The sequence below is a fragment of the Oncorhynchus mykiss genome, chromosome 2, assembly GCF_013265735.2.
Source record: "Oncorhynchus mykiss isolate Arlee chromosome 2, USDA_OmykA_1.1, whole genome shotgun sequence".
Lineage (NCBI taxonomy): Eukaryota > Metazoa > Chordata > Actinopteri > Salmoniformes > Salmonidae > Oncorhynchus > Oncorhynchus mykiss.
Genome location: NC_048566.1, coordinates 34286197 through 34303486, shown reverse-complemented (window position 1 = coordinate 34303486; position 17290 = coordinate 34286197). Strand labels below are relative to the sequence as shown.

Sequence of the window (17290 nt, the reverse complement as noted above, 5' to 3'; positions counted from 1 at the left end):
TAATATGTTCCCTGTATTTTACAAAATGTTCCATCCCAAGATTAAATCACTTTTCTCCCAAGTAACCCGGAATTTCCCGCCAAAATCAGAAGTGTCATTATAAAGCATATAAATATGTCTGGATTTGATTAAAGCTTAAAGCATGAAAATTCAAACCTGATGCTACCTGAGCCAGATGATGAGCTCTACATTAAACACATTTTAGGAGCCCTAACCCCAAAAAGCACCAATGATTGTGCCGTTATCCAATAGGTATACATATGATAGGCTATCGCACGACAGAAAAACAGAAAAGCCCATAGATGTTTGCTCTCTTGGGTAAATAAATTAAACAAGCTCCAGTAATCTTGGACTGTATTACTGTACTGTATTATTGTACTGTATTATATGGACTGGAACTATGCACCTCGTTCGAACCATGAAGCTGGGAGAGAACACGTAATGCTGGTGGAAGACATGCACGCAGAAACCCCAAAATAAAATAAAACAAATCCCACCCCAGACATTGGTTATGATAGTGAAACTGATCAGCGATGTGTTTATGTTGTAATGCCATGGATGTTTATCACTAAACCACCAATACACAACAGGCCACACCCACATTGTAAAAACCAAACCCAGACATTATGATAGGGAATTTGATCATTGATGTTTATGTTGTAATCCTACGGATGTTGGGCCATCAGGACATGCCAGTTTTACACTAAAAGGATTTTGATTTTGAAATATAATAGGGTCCATTTACAATTTGTATAATTAGCCGTGCTTGACTGGGATGAAAGAATGCAGGCGCTGTCTTTTCCCAAGTTGGTCCATTAGACGTTTCTCATCTAAAATCACAAAATGACATTATGCTATTGAGACCTCCGATTGTTCTCTGTTAAGGGTTTATACACTTTTAACCAAATTTCCATTACTATAGCCTACATGAAAAAGTAAGCATTATTGACTGGAAGGCTGCCGTGTCTGATCCCATGTAGACCTACCATATCCTGCCGTTGTGCCCATGATCAAGGCGCTTAACCCCCCACAAAGTAGAACTCCACTGTCAGTCAAGTTGTCAACACGTGGTCAACCTTTCTTCTGGAGAGCTCCTGGGTGTGCAGGCTTGGCTTTTGATTCAGCCCTGAACCACCCAAGTCTACTTATCAAGATCATGTTGAGCAGTCAATGTGGCGGTTAGGCCAGGGCTTGAACAAAAGCCTGCACACCCAGTAGCTATCCTGGAGGATGGTTGCCACTATTTCAACATTACAAACCAATACCTTTGTCATCTAACTAGACATGTTTATATTCGGCTAAAATATTCATGTTTCAGGGGAGATAGATGCACATTATTTGTCGCAATTATATGGCTACTGTTAAATAGAGGGCAATTCCAGCAGATTTATTTTAGGCTATCCACAGTGCCTGTGGAAAGGGAACAATGACAATAAAGCTTAGTTAGTTAACTAGCGAGATAGCAGTTATGTTTTAAATTGGCTACAAGTTATGTAGTATGTCTGTTGTCTGTCATTTTATACCTGCTGCTGAAATCTCTATCCTTGGGAAACGGCCCCCTCGCACTGGCATACACACAGACACGCACTGAAGGGTCATTCCAATGATGGTTGATATGTAAATTTTTAAGTGAGTGATTGATAATATTTAAACGTGTGCCTTGAGGAATTACATTAACAAAACATTCTGGAACAAATTTTGATGACCTTACAAACCCTCATTTGATCATTTGGAGCAGCGCATGTGCATTTATGTCGGCGCATTTTCAATCGGCGCAATCTCAAAACAGCCCACTGTCACCCAGAGATTCACAGACAAGCAGCAAATAAACTTGAACAAAGCAGAATCAGAAAGGAATGTCCATTCTCCATTGCTATTCAATGCAGATCCCGCCGTCATTCCACTTTGATTAGCCTCGATGTGTGAATCTGGGCCAGCGATAGGATACTTTGTTTTAAAGAGGAGCTGGTATGCAATTCCCCCAAAAATGACAGGTGCGTGTACATTGCTCCGTACAGCTCCAGCCCAAGTCAAGCACTGATCATTTGTAGGCTGATGCATTAGCCTACCTTTCATAATATTTCCCCTAACGCTGTATTACCTTCTCTTTCACGCTCAATTGTTCCTTTATTCCTTCGTCGCTCTCAACAGTTAAATGAAATACGCTTGGTTCTCCCCTCATCATCATCATTGTAATGACATGCTTGAACAATGACTAAGATGCAGACGGCGTTCGCTTCTCTTCACAAACATAGAATGGTTATGAAGAAATAACCGCTAAAGCCTATCGCCATCAAGAGTGCTCGTTCTCCTTTCAAACTCCCCAGAAGTTATTTTGGCTGCTGTATTTAACTTTCAGCAAATAAGAGCAAGCCTGCATCCCTCTTCGAATGATCCATTAGAACTGCACAAAACAAATGTCCAACAAGCTATTCTAGTCTAGCTTTTCCTGGGGCTCCACAAGAGCTAAGGAGAAGCCATTGGAGAGCTAATACTCCATTGAATGTATTGCCTAAAAGAGGCAGGCTAGGACATCATATACAGTGCCTTGCAAAATTACAACCTGTAATTTAAATGGATTTTATTTGTATTTCATGGACATACACAAAATAGTCCAAATTGGTGAAGTTAAAAAAAATAAAAACAGAAAAAAAGAGGTGCCTGCATATGTATTCACCCCATTTGAAATGAAGCCCCTAAATAAGACCTGGTGCAAACAACTACCTTCAGAAGTCACATAATTAGTTAAAGTCCACCTGTGTGCAATCTAAGTATAAATACACACACACACACCTTTCAGAACAGATTAGGCCCCAGAGTCTGCAACACCACTAAGCAGGGGGCACCACAAAGCCCAAGGAGCTCTCCAAACAGGTCAGGGTGGGGTTATAAAAAAATATGAAACTTTGAACATTCCACTGAGCACCATTAAATCCATTATTTTAAAAAATGGAAAGAATATGGCACCACAACAAACCTGCCAAGAGAGGGCCACCCACCAAAACTCACAGACCAGGCAAGCAGGGCATTAATCAGAGGCAACAAAAAGACCAAAGATAACCTTAAAGGATCTGCAAAGCTCGACAGCGGCGATTGGAGTATCTGTCCATAGGACCACTTTAAGGCATACACTCTACAGAGCTGGGCTTAAGCCATTGCTTAAAGAAAAAAATAAGCAAACACGTTTGGTGTGTGTCAAAAGGCATGTGGGAGACTCTCCAAACATATGGAAAAAGGTGCTCTGGTCAGATGAGACTAAAATTGAGCTTTTTGGCCATCAAGGAAAACACTATGTCTGGCACAAACCCAACACCTCCCATCAACCCTGAGAACACATCCCCACAGTGAAGCATGGTGGTGATAGCATGTTGTAGGGATGTTTTTCATGAGTAGGGACTGGGAAACTGGTCAGAATTGAAGGAATGGATGGCCCTAAATACAGGGAAATTCTTGAGGGAAACCGGTTTCAGTCTTCCAGAGATTTGAGACTGGGATGGAGGTTCACCTTCCAGCAGGACAATTACCCTAAGCATACTGCTAAAGCAACACTTGAGTGGTTTAAGGGGAAACATTTAAATGTCTTGGAATGGCCTAGTCAAAGCCCAGACCTCAATCCAATTGAGAGAATCTGTGGTGTGACTTAAAGATTGCTGTACACCAGCGGAACAAATCCAACTTGAAGAGGCTGGAGCAGTTTTGATTTGATCCCAGTGGCTAGATGTGCCAAGTTTATAGAGACATACCCCAATGGACTTGTAAGGCAACAACATAGGAAAATGCCAAGGAGGTGAATACTTTCCCAAGCCACTGAATATAAAGTGATCTCAAAGTATTGTAAGAGTGACATTTTTGTTTTGCTTTGCCTCATTACTCCAGCACTCTCTATTTGAAATTAACAATGACTATGAGGTTAAAATGCAGACTGTCAGCTTTAATTTGAGGGTATTTTCATTCATATTGGGTGAACCATTTAGAAACTACAGCACTTTTTGTACACCAGGTAAAAAAAATAATAATATGTCATGACATTTTTCAGTGACAAAACCAAATACGCTAGACAAGGTGAGATCTTTTGTGTCTGTAAAATTAATTGTGCGGCAAATGTCGGTGGAAATGCTTTTCTACTCAAAAATTGATATAAACCTTCATATCGACGTAAACTTGGAGTAATGCGATGACGTGTGTTACTCCCACTACGACTTGTCGGGAAAGCATGCAATTTATTAGGCTACTGATGGCTGATGAAATAAATTATGATGAACTTCACATGGTGGTGAAAGTGCAAGGTGATGAGCTTGATGATCCTTTCCAATAAACGTCTAGGGTCTTATTCTGGTGACATGATGATCACTGCTTGGCTGCGGTTTGTTAAATAAAAATTATCTTGCCCCTTTGTCTATAATAATCTCACCATGTAGTCTATATAGTGCGTTCGGAAACTATTCAGACCCCTTCACTTTTTTATGTTAGCGCCTTATACTAAAACTGATGAAATATTCCACCCCCCCCCCCCCCCCCCCCCCCCCTCGAGGCACAGATCTGGGGAAGGGTACCAAAAAATGTCTGCAGCATTGAAGGTCCCCAAGAACACAGTGGCCTCCACCATTCTTAAATGGAAGATGTTTGGAACCACCAAGACTCTTCCTAGAGCTGGCCTCCCTGCCAAACTGAGGAGTCGGGGGAGAAGGGCCTAGGCCAGGGAGGTGACCAAGGACCCGATTGTCACTCTGACAGAGCTCCATAGTTCCTCTGTGCAGATAGAACCTTCCAGAAGGAAAACCATCTCTGCAGCACTCCACCAATCAAGCCTATATGGTAGAGTGGCCAGACGGATGCCACTCCTCCGTAAAAGGCAGATAACAGCCCGCTTGGAGTTTGCCAAAAAGGCACCTAAAAGACCCTCTCAGACCAGATTCACTGGATTGAAGAAACCAAGATTGAACTCTTGGCCTGAATGCCAAGCGTCACATCTGGAGGAAACCTGGCACCAGCCCTACAGTAAAGCTTGCTGGTGGCAGCAGCATAATGCTGCGGGGATGTTTTTCAGTGCCAGGGACTGGGAGACAAGTCAAGCGAGGGAAAGATGAACAGAGCTAAGTACAGAGCGATCCTTGATGAAAACCTGCACATTTACAGAAGTATTCTGCCCCTTTACTCAGTACGTTGTTGAAGCACATTTGGCAGTGATTATTTATATTATATACACACACACACTTGCAAAATTTTTTTTTTTTTTGCTTCGTCATTATGGGGTATTGTGTGTAGATTGATGAGGGGGGCTAGAGCGCACCTCTAGAGAAAACCATCAAAGTTAAATGCAATTATTATTATTTTTTGGTACATGGGAATTTCACCGTAAAATGTTTTTTTTTTTATGTGCACTACGTCACTATGCACAGCCTTTAATCTGAAATAAGTCAATTTGATGGAAATCTCTGGTGAGAAATTGCACATATTGCTTTTATGATTTTCTTTTGAATATTTGCATGAAAACTTGTCACCAATTGGAAAGAAACCCAGCTATTGTCCCAATACTTTTGGAGCTCACTGTAGATATCAATCGAGAACAGGATTATTTATGTTGGATTCCATTTGAATGGAATTGATGAAGAGAGAGAGTGCTTGCATGCACACTGATTTAAAGCAACGATAGGCTATTAATCTTTACAATAAAAAAATAAGTGACCCCCAAAAGCCCGATGGAGATTAGACATTCAGATATTAGTTCTAATATTTACTGTAGAACAGGTTATGTATGAGACGCATGGTCTGTCCCTACCCTGAGCATTGACGATTGATCATGCAGATAGCAGAACAGAGAAAGCATATAATTTAAAGGAGCTGCATCTGATGTCTGGCCGTGCAGCATTTAGGGTGATAAGTCCTATGCAGAAGTCAGGCATTCATACTTCTTGCGCTTCGTAGAGCAGCGCAGAGCTGTTGTGAAGAAAGTGAGTTTGTGTTATTGCAGGACCTCCCGCCAACCAACCATGTCAATGCAGAGCTATACGGAGCCCTTCGCATTGTTACAACATTTGGCCGGGCGCACAGCGATGCAGTAAGGAGCTCAATGGCCTCTGGCATGCCTCGGAGGCTCCGCAATTGCGTCACACCATCCATATGGCGTCTCCGACCACATTTTCGGATCAAGCATAAATGAGCTTTTAGGCCGTAGCTATGAATACGGAGTCTTCGCCCATGCCCCGCTCCAGCAAACCCTCTTTCTCAAAGCTAAGGAGCCTGATCATGTTTTGCGCATGTGTTATTTTACGCAAATATTCATTTTTCTAACGTAGCTGCTCACACTACCCCCTCTCTTGATGTTTCGCTCTTTACTCACCCTCTTCTTACATCCATGTTGATGTAGCCCGTCTCTACCTCATATTTCTGAACAGTTGAAATAAAAACCCTGCTGCAATTTGAACAAACATTCGAAAACATATATGATGAAGGCTATAACCTTCTCTGTCTGTCAGAACGGATATTGCAGTTGCACAAGCAGGAAGCAGTCCCTACACTTTGGAAAAAAACAATCAGCGCTGTGTGTGACGATGGCTAATCTTTAACTGCTGCCATATTGTAGTTCCTGTCTGCCTCCTGGTGAGTTTAGCATTGTTTCCACTGCAGTCATTAAGCTGTGGCGCTGAGGCCACAGCAAAGAAATATGGAACATGAAAAAAAGATTCTACCGAGGTGCACTTTGAACATGATAGAACAGTCCTCTGCAAACAAAAAATGTAATGAATAAAACATTTCAGACAACCCCATAGTAGAATGGTTTCTATTTACCTAGTCGGCTTGTTGTTGTGTGTTCTATGCAAGATAAATATTCCTCTCGAGGCACATTCAAATTATGGGAACATGGGGAAACATGCATTTTGACAAGTAGTCAATGCACAACAATTCTTGCAATAGCTGGTAAAACAGCAGCTTTAATGGCATTTGTTAAATAGAGGGGGATCCCAGCCTTCCATTCCTACTTGTATTTTGCAACTTCTAAATATGCGAACTGCACCATTTTAAAAAGTTCAGCACATGAATGCTAAATGTAACTCGGGTAATAATAATAATAATGTTTGGGGAGTGACTTTGTGTGATAATGGTGATAATGCTTTTTGCTAATAGCATACCTGATAATATGGACATTCCCTCACAACATTTCCCCCCCACTTCGCATTTTTGCAGAGGAAACACTGCAGCTTAGCCAATATTCACTATGATGATGAAAAAATAACATGAAATTGCTAATTAGACTGCGTGTCGGTGTCTTGCTGCGTTCCACCTCTGGGCAGCCGAGCATGTATCTGGACCGGTGAAAATAGTCTGACAATGGGCGAGTTTGTTTATGCCGATATCATGGAGTGACTAACTAGCTGCATGCAACTCAGCAGATAACTGGCTAGCCTGACTGTTGGTGTCGCGCTATCCTGACAGTTGTGTACAACATGAAGTTTGTAGGCTACACCAGTGACCAGACAAAGGCGATCAAGGGGGGGGGGAGCGGCAGCGGAGCACCCAGCACAGCAACTACGTAGGAAGCGGAGTGGCTACATTGAAAATGATCTTGCACATGGGCAGAAATATCTGTATTTTTAGCCTGGGCAAATTGGGATACAGAAACTCTGTATCCATAACCACTCTGTATAATTTAACAGTTCTATTTCACATCATGCTGTTCATTCATTATAATTTACCACTTTCTCGCAGTTATTTATCCCGGGAAATGGGACTGGGTTTGAATGGGAAATCCTGATAACTTGGTTCCCGTTATTAAACCCTAATCTGTAAACATACAGTATTTTGCACCACTGGGAAACAACCATTATCAGAAGGTCATGAACAGGCTGCATGAGAACAAATGTCGTAAACCATCAACGATCTACACAAATTAGTTTTCAAATAAATGTTCTGTTCCAGAGTCTTTCTCACGAATCTTGGATATATGCGCTGAAATTCTTGAAAGTTCAGCCGCAAATGACAATGATCAAGTATATTTCACAGAGGCGACTGTGGCGTACATTCCCTCCCCCTCATGAATATTGATAACTTCACTGCTGTAGCCTTGTAGACATTAAGTCCCCTGGTAAAGCCTGTGAAAAATGGCTCCGAGTTTGTCACTCCCACAGAACCCCAGAGGGACCCAACGCAACAGTAATAAGCAGCAGTCACTCAGTCACAGTAGTGGAGATGATCTCATCGATTAAAGGGGGATGGAGATCAGTGGGGGTATTATTGATCAACAATGTCATGTTATAAATCCTGCTGAGTGCAGACACTTCCTATTGGGCCTGTCTGCCTGACATCATCAAAAAGTGACACGGTTTGGTTTGGGCATCTTAAGGGCATTACATTATGCCATTTGGATTCAGAGGCCAGCAGAAGCTATTTGTGCTGAAGACTGACAGTGTTAATCAACCAAATTAGTGTGCATCTGGCCTCAAGAGAGACATGTCCAGTGCTACAGTAGGCTATACATCAATGGCAACATTCAGTCAGAATAAATGCTATTCTGTTCCAGACCCCTTTCATTGTTTCATCACATAAACATTGCTGTTTGCAATACTTGAAATATCTACAGCAATACTTGAAATATCTGACAGTTAGAGAAATCACAATGCCCAAAGCCTATTTGGTTAAAAACTGGTTTCACATCACCACCCTGGACGGTTCTGACCTAGAATATGTGGACAACTATAAATACCTAGGTGCCTGGCTAGACTGTAAACTCTCCTTCCAGACTCATATCAAACATCTCCAATCCAAAATCAAATCTAGAATCGGCTTTCTATTTCGCAACAAAGCCTCCTTCACTCACGCCGCCAAACTTACCCTAGTAAAACTGACTATCCTACAGATCTGACTTCGGTGATGTCATCTACAAAATAGCTTCCAATACTCTACTCGGCAAACTGGATGCAGTCTATCACAGTGCTATCCGTTTTGTTACCGAATCACCTTATATCACCCACCACTGTGACCTGTATGCTCTAGTCAGCTGGCCCTCGCTACATATTCGTCGCCAGACCCACTGGCTCCAGGTCATCTATAAGTCTATGCTAGGTAAAGTTCCGTCTTATCTCAGTTCACTGGTCACGATAACAACACCCACCCGTAGCACACGTTCCAGCAGGTATATCTCACTGATCATCCCCAAAGCAAACACCTCATTTGGCCACCTTTTCTTCCAGTTCTCTGCTGTCAGTGACTGGAACGAATTGCAGCTGAAGCTGGAGACTTATATTTCCCTCACCAACTTTAAACATCAGCTATCTTGAGCAGCTAATCGATCACTGCAGCTGTACATAGTCCATCTGTAAATAGCCCACCCAATCTACCTCTCTCATCCCCATACTGTTTTTATTTACTTTTCTGCTCTTTTGCACACCAGTATCTCTACTTGCACATCACACATCATCATTTATCACTCCAGTGTTAATCTGCTAAATTGTAATTCTTCGCTACTATGGCCTATTTATTGCCTACCTCCTCATGCTTTTTGGACACACTGTATATATACTTAATTTTTTTCTACTGTGTCATTGACTTGTTTGTGTTATTGGCTTGTTCATTGTTTATTCCATGTTATTCCATGTGTAACTCATTGTTGTTGTCTGTGTCACACTGCTTTGCTTTATCTTGGCCAGGTCGCAGTTGTAAATGAGAATTTGTTCTCAACTAGCCTACCTGGTTAAATAAATTTAAAAAATAAAAAAAATTGTTTGATGAGTGACAATGACAAGGTGAGAGAGCTGTCACAATAATGACAGTAAACTGGAGCTGGGAATGACATCTTACTGCCCTCGTGTTCACATGCTGAAAAAACACAAAAAACAGGCTCCAAAACGCTTGGAACAAATGCAATTTCTAACAAATATTTAGTAACAGCACTGATGAAAGACAATGTCATATCATGGATGCTTAGGACTGTTATAAAGCAGAGCACTAGAAAGTAATTAGACAGTAGCCAACGACACATCAACCATTACTTTCAACATTCTACGATCACCTCATGATTCAATTTGCAGGCCATCTCCAGAGATGTTCTTTTACAGGATGATAAGGCTGGGAGACTCTCCCCTGCTTAAACAAAGAGGATGTCTGACTGCAGGCCTCTCAGTGGGGTGAGCGACGAGAGGAAATAAATCTGCCGGCCCCGGCTCTGTGTGTAATGTGCCGAGCGAGGTGATCTTTTCAATACAACACACACTGTCTTCTGAAGGGGCCAATAGACAGTGACACCACTTGCAGTGTGAAATAAAATGAATAACCTTTGAGACTAACTTGGTCGGTAGTGAGCATAAGGCATAAATGATGACATTGACTTTGTCAAGCCTCTTTTTCATGCAAAGCAAATGTTTTTTTTTTAGCCCTTATCGACATTCACTTTAAAAAAAGGGGTGTGTGGGAGTGATCTACTAAGCTTAAATATGGAATAATTTTAAGATGGTCATACCATGGATCATTTAGCTATTTGATTTGTAATTTTAGGAACCTTTTAGGCACCAAAAATATCTCTAAAAATTATTTGATAATATATTGAATTTGGCCTTAACTACCATAAACCATAGAAATGCACTGTATAACACATTCATAAATGGCAAAAAAGACAGTAAAAAAAATCTTACAGAATAAGGTTCAAGTGTCTGTCCTATATCTAGGAGATATAAGAAAGCTCAGGAAATATTTTAGTTTGACACATATTTAACCCCTTATTTTTGTTGTCACTAAACTACCTCCATTCATTTGTATGGGTTAGCGTCAAACAAGTCCCATGATAGAACCAAACCTCCGTAGAACAAAACCGCTTTCGTGAGAAGACTGATTTTCTGGATGCCTCATGGTCTGACAAACAGTGCTATAGCTCGGCCACCCTGTACTGCAGATACGGAAGACCGACATAGGCAGATGCGGATTGAGACGCAGCCCATGTAAAAAAATAAAAAAAACATATCTAGTTTACAGTGACCGATTTTTGTATTTTGTTACTTACGCACGGGTGCATCAATAGACTTAAGGATTATCGAAATTGTCTGTTATACATATTCTATAACCCTAATCAGACCATTATAACAGTGGAAGAACATTTTTAATTAGGATGTGTTATAAAAGCCATTTTATTTTAGTTGTTATTGGGGCTGGGACGATACCAGTATCGCGATACTCATTAGTATCGTGGCAAGGAAACAAAACACAAATGGGATTTAACTTCTTTAGGAAAACAGCCCTGATGTTGAAAACAAACATGATGTTGTCATTTAGTCACATGTATTTACTTTCAAGCTATAGCACATAATATTTTACATACAGCAGGTTTTTAAAAAAGGACCAAAGAGTCTGGTCTGCTTCGTTTTTTCATTTTTGTGTACAGAAAAACATATTGCTATACTGGTATCGTCCCGGCCCTAGTTGTTATGGGATTAGCATGAATATGCAGCCCCGGGATACACAGAGAGGATAATCTTTAAAACACCTAATGGTTTTCCAGACAACTAGTTATTTTTATGGCTGTGTACATTTCTGTTAGTGATTATTTTACTTTAAAATTATGCCGCCTTTAATCACTCTGCCTGTGTAGCCTCAAGCAAAATAATTTCCAACGTGACAACCTCATTTTTCAGAGTCCATTTTAACAAATTATTTGAAGTCCTTGAGTAAAGAGCCAATACTCAATATCTCATTTACCCTTCAGTGACTACATTTTGAATTAGAATGAAAAGGTTACCTATATATATATTAACCATTTCAGCAAGGGTGTTACATGAAACTCAGTTAAAGTGATAAGTTCACAGTACCACACATACAACTGTCTGTTTAGCACTGGATGAGTCAGTCAGGGCCATCTCTCTTTGCCGTTTATCAGGTGCATATAAAATGAACACAACCAATCTAAAATGGCCAAAAAGCAGCAGTTGCCTTGTGCCTGGCCTCCATTTTCTCTGGTAATTTGCATTTGAATGCTGAGACTGAGGTAATTACTGTGCTGTTATAAACAGGGGAGGATAATCAATGACAACGTCACTTTGTGTTCTTTAAGTTAATAAGGCCTCTGCACAACATCCCCCAGGGATGCCTTTTGTCATTCAGCGGCTGATGCACGTGGTCGGTCTGCCACTCGCTAGCTGGCCACCATATCTCTCCCTTTAAGGACAGGCAGCAGAACACAATAACCATTGTCTGTTTGTGACAATCAAAACTTTTTAAAATCACATGTTCTCTTTTAAACTTTAAACTGAAATTGTATGATCTAAAATGGTACGTTTCCTATACGGTTAGATAAGTAGGCCTACATCTTGTGTTAGGTAGAAGAGAACAAACTATAGAAATGTTGTGAAAAGTACTAGCGTAAATCACTCTTACGTGTATGATTAACATCTTTATCATAACAAGGATATACCACTGTAATACCTGACCGCCTATGTAAAACCAGAAAGACTGAAGTCCATCCTTCATTCTTAGAACCAACAATCCTTAACAGAAATACAGTATATCCTGAAATCCCAAGGCCACAACATGAGCAAGGTGAATAAACATAAATGCTGGTAGAGAGCAATCTTTCCTTACCTGCAGTTTGGAGGTGGGTCGAGTGTAATTTCTGCAAGTTCTTTCTGAATCCTGAAAAACAATGATACTCTGTTTTAATCTTTGTGGCAATGAATATCTCGAATCACATAACTGAAAAAGCTCCCAGAATGCATTTGACCCCATGTGATAATGAAATGCACAAATATCATGTTGTTAATAAATCCACAGAACATGATGATACAGGTAGACCAGACCACAAATTGCAGTCATGAGTTAACATATAAAAATCTCAATTTACCAAATGTCAAGGCAATCCATTGTAGGCTTATTATGTCTAGGGTTGGGCCGATATATGATTCAATCGAAAATAGTGATATTTGACATTGACGATATATTGTGATGTGCAAGACTTGAAAACTGTGCAGTTATATCAGTTTGGCTGTATCAATGTGTTTAAAATGTCTAAATAAATTAACAAAGCCCCCCCCAAAAAATGGTTATTTAATGAGAATGCCACTATATTATAAATATGCACAAACATTACAGTCTGGAATGATTTAGTAATTAACGGCGCAAAACTATTATATCAGATATCACGATATTTAGATTAGCATATCGTAGAAGAGGTCTCCCCAAATATCACCCAACTCTAATGGTGTCACACAGTGCCATACTGTTGTTAAACTGACTTTTCCATGAGGAAGCAGCATCGGGCACATTACAAACATGATGAGGCAACCTCTGTTTATCAGCGTGTGTGTGTTTTTACAATAGGCCTGTACAAATGTCAACATCTCTCAATTACTCTTACAAATTCAACCCTGCAGCAGTCACCTGCGGAGGGAAGGGTTAATAACATCATATAAACATCTCCGTATAAAAAGGATGACATGTAATGATTCACACACACAACAGTGCAATTTAACCCATCAGTCATAATGTTGTGTCACATCCATCTGTGTTGAACCAGGCATGGGGGAAAACGCCATGGAAACACATTATACCATCACTGACATAACTGCAGCCCATTTAATCAACAGAGAGCTGTGGTGTCCAGTGTTGCGGTCGTAATACTAAAACCCTGGGTTTGAGCACAGCGGACTGTCTTATAAAAGTGTGCTACACATCAGGAAGATGTTCCAAATATCAGGGGTAGTTATAAAAAAGCGCTGTAGTCTCAGCCAATCCCTGGCTCAGCTGGTTGCATAATTCTATCATCACCTCGCATCAATCGGTGTTTCCACTGGCAAGGCTAGGTGGGCGGAAGTGGGAATGCTGTTTGTGACAACACTAACCACACAGATATGTGTGATGAATGAAAGTATGGTCATCATCGTTACGGCTCAGGCCACCTGACCTTGCTAAGGAAAGCGCTATGAAAATGCTATAACCAAGGATAACCAGGGCAAGTCCAGACTGCTTCCTGGTCAGCTCTTATCATCACACGGCCAGGAAAGACTCAGGGGTATAGTCATCATAGTAATCTGCCTGTCAGATGAATGACAGGCATTACAGTGTCATGATGCGATAGATGCAACAGGGTGACCTTTCATTACATATGTTGTATGGATTAAATCTAATGGATATATTAATAGCATGAGTGTTACTATAATACTAATGTCCATTGGACCGGTTAGCGTTATATACAATGAGCCTACAAAACGTTAGGAACACCTGCTCTGTCCATGACAGACTGACCAGGTAAATCCAGGTGAAAGCTATGATCCCTTATTGATGTCACTTGTTAAATACACTTCAATCAGCATAGATGAAGGGGAGGAGACCGGTTAAAGAACGATTTTTAAGCCTTGAGACAATTGAGACATGGATTGTGTACCATTCAGACAGTGAATGGGCAAGACAAAAGATTTTAAGTGCCTTTGAACGGGGTATGGTAGTAGGTGCCAGGCACACCGGCTTGAGTGCATCAAGAAATGCAACGTTGCTGGGTTTTTCACACTCAACAGTTTCTTAGGTGTATCAAGAATGGTCCACCATCCAAAGGACATCCAGCTTGACAACTGTGGGAAGCACTGGTGTCAACATGGGCCAGCATCCCTGTGGAATGCTTTCCACACCTTGTACAGTCCATGCCCTGTCGAATTGAGGCTGTTCTGGGGGCAAAAGGGTTAGAACTCAATATTAGGATGGTGTTATTAATGTTTTGTACACTCAGTGTAACTCACCACCCTGAGGATAGGAAGGTGCTCAAACCTGCCCCACTTAAATACCACTGAACTGAGCCAGATTCAAGGTTTACCTCTTGGCACTGGTTGAGAGTTTGGCAGCTGTTTTACTGGAGATCTTGGTCTCCTTCTTTTTGGGCTGTGCTTGTTCCCGCTCCTGTTCTGGGGGTACTGATGATTCTCTTTGTTCGATATCCGAGCTCCCCCCACTGGTGCTGGGGCTGTCGTCTGGTCTCTGCACCTCACTGGACATCCTGGCCCTGGCAAACAGACACCAAACAGCACAGCTTTATCTTTCATTATGTTTTCTATGCTAAATAAATGAGTGGTGTAATGGTATGTTAGCCTTCCCAGGCCTTTTCAAATAAATTACTTTGGGGGGACTGCCAGGGTTCCAAGGTTGCACAGTCTATCATTTTATTAGTCATTGTGCTGTTTTGCATGTTAAGATTAAGATGCCATTGTGCCCTTGAGCAAGGTACTTTGGTCAATTGACTGTATTGGTCAATTGCACACAAGGTCCAACCGAAATTTGATTTCCGCTTTTAACCCAACCCCTCCGAAAGACACACATACAGGTTTTTTTTTTGGGGGGGGGGCTGCCACACTGGGCGCCCAGGGTGCTGTTGTTGTGGGGGTTAAATGCCTTGCTCAAGGGCACAACAGCAGGCAATGGCATCTAGGATTTGATTTGATACCAGCAACACACCAGTTGCCAGCTCACTTTCCGCTGGACCCCAGATACAAACTGGCAACCCTCCAGTTTCTGGCTCATCTCTCTAACCACACAACAGCAGTTACCTGCCTCCACAGCGTGGTTGAGTACAACCGAATACTTGATTGTCCTAGCAGGCAGACATTATTTTCACAACAGGGTAATTATGTAAGTTTCACTTTTCTGGTTAATGTGTTGAAGGCAAGGTGGTGAAGCTATTTGCGGTTCATCAATATTTTGACAAACTACTAAGATCTCAAACTCATTCATGAAGATCCAATATTACTGTGTTAACAAACCACCTACACATTTTTGGAGTATGAAAGAACAATGCTTTTAAGATGTCTTGACTTGAAGAGTCAAGTGTCACAGGCCTACTGACAATATCGTATGTAAAACATACGTTTGACAAAGTCGTATGTAAAACAATTAATTCAATATCACCACATGAACCTTTTGAGTAGTTGACCACATCGATTGATTGAACATAGACCGAAAGAGCACTAGCCGATAAAACTCAACTAATCAGGGAGTTGAGTTCAGTAGGCTAAAGAGACACTAGAACAGTAGGCCTGTGCCTCGACAAAGGGCATCAGATGACTGAGATATCGCCTTAGGCTTTGATGACAATAATGTGAGGTAATTTTTTTTAATCTGTCACGGTCAGTGATATCGGTTTATATTGTTTCGAATAAAAGCCTGGGGAATAGGATTTAACGTTACGGTGAAAGATGCAACCGGTTAGTAGTGCTTTACCACTATCTTTCCCGGGGGTGTTATGATAAGGACATCAACGCTATTTGTGTATCCACTCGCCAGACATGTATCAACTTGCAAAACAGGTGTGAGCTGGCAACGTTGGGGATATTATACCAATTCTGAAAATTGATAGTTACATTCATCAAATATGACGCGCATGTTGACTATGGGCCTCAATAAATAGGACACAACAATGTATCACTTTCTTCTGTCGTTGTTTCGGACCCAGCTGAGCAATTGGTCAACACAATTTGAAAGCCTCCCCCGGTCGACTGAAAAGAAAATAAACAAATAGCATGTGCCCGCGACACAAATAGGGCTGTCAAAAAAACAATGCATAACAAACATCAATAACACTGCAGGGAAAAAGTAACACCCGCTGTGTCATGTCCTGCCATGGGGAATTTAAATGAAGAGGCCTGCGCGTTTAAAACTCGGAAAAATATGCAGAGTACATCACGTTTTAGAGATTCTTCGACATGGCATCAAGGGCTCGTCAAGGCCAGTCGACGCGAGGGCCAAATGAACAGCTTGGAAATGTGTGAATCCAACGTTTCTCAAGTGTCCACAATAAGCTTTGAGCTGCTCAGGCACAAAGGGAGGCACGTCCCACACCCCCTCATCGGAAAATGCCACTTTCACGGGACATTTACTTAGTTTCTGTACACATACCATGGACAGTAACATGCGTGCAAAAATATTACCTGGCAGCTGACCGTCGATGCTGTATTTAGAATTAAAATCCCAGGTGAAAAGTATATCCACACACTCGGCCGTCTGCTCGCACTCGTGTCCTTGCTATTTAACTGAAGGTAGCAACCGAAAAACGATTACAGAAAACTGAAGAAGCCGGACCGCCTCCACGCGCGCTCTCATATTGCGCGCGCCGCTCGTGCACGTATGACGGTCCCAGTCGCCCGAGATGAAACAAATCTGTATGCTTTATCACAAAACAGTTGTAATATTCAAAACAGCAAAGGTAGAATTGAACTAGTCAAACTACTCAATGTTGGATGTCGGCTATCTAAAAATGATGGAACCTGCAGGTCGAATGAGCAAGGTAGGCTATGACAACGTGAGTGTAGTAAAGGAAACTCAACAAGGCATG

At 41.4% G+C, this 17290-nt stretch overlaps 1 protein-coding gene across 2 annotated transcripts in view; it reads right to left on the bottom strand.

Moving 5' to 3' along the window:
* The window catches only part of ube2e2 (ubiquitin-conjugating enzyme E2E 2), a 31025-nt gene extending 13988 nt beyond the window's left edge, over positions 1-17037 (bottom strand). Inside the window, exons 1-3 of one of the 2 annotated variants that reach the window (XM_021559979.2) lie at positions 16887-17037; positions 14783-14968; positions 12562-12612 (exon numbers count right to left, since the gene is read on the bottom strand). In XM_021559979.2, the coding sequence (XP_021415654.1) occupies positions 12562-12612; positions 14783-14961 (230 nt within the window). In that variant the 5' untranslated portion in view covers positions 14962-14968; positions 16887-17037. Of the gene's footprint in view, positions 1-6340; positions 6492-12561; positions 12613-14782; positions 14969-16886 lie in introns of those variants that run through there. The other variant, XM_021559985.2, reaches the window with a different exon arrangement.
* Positions 17038-17290: the final 253 nt, after the last annotated feature.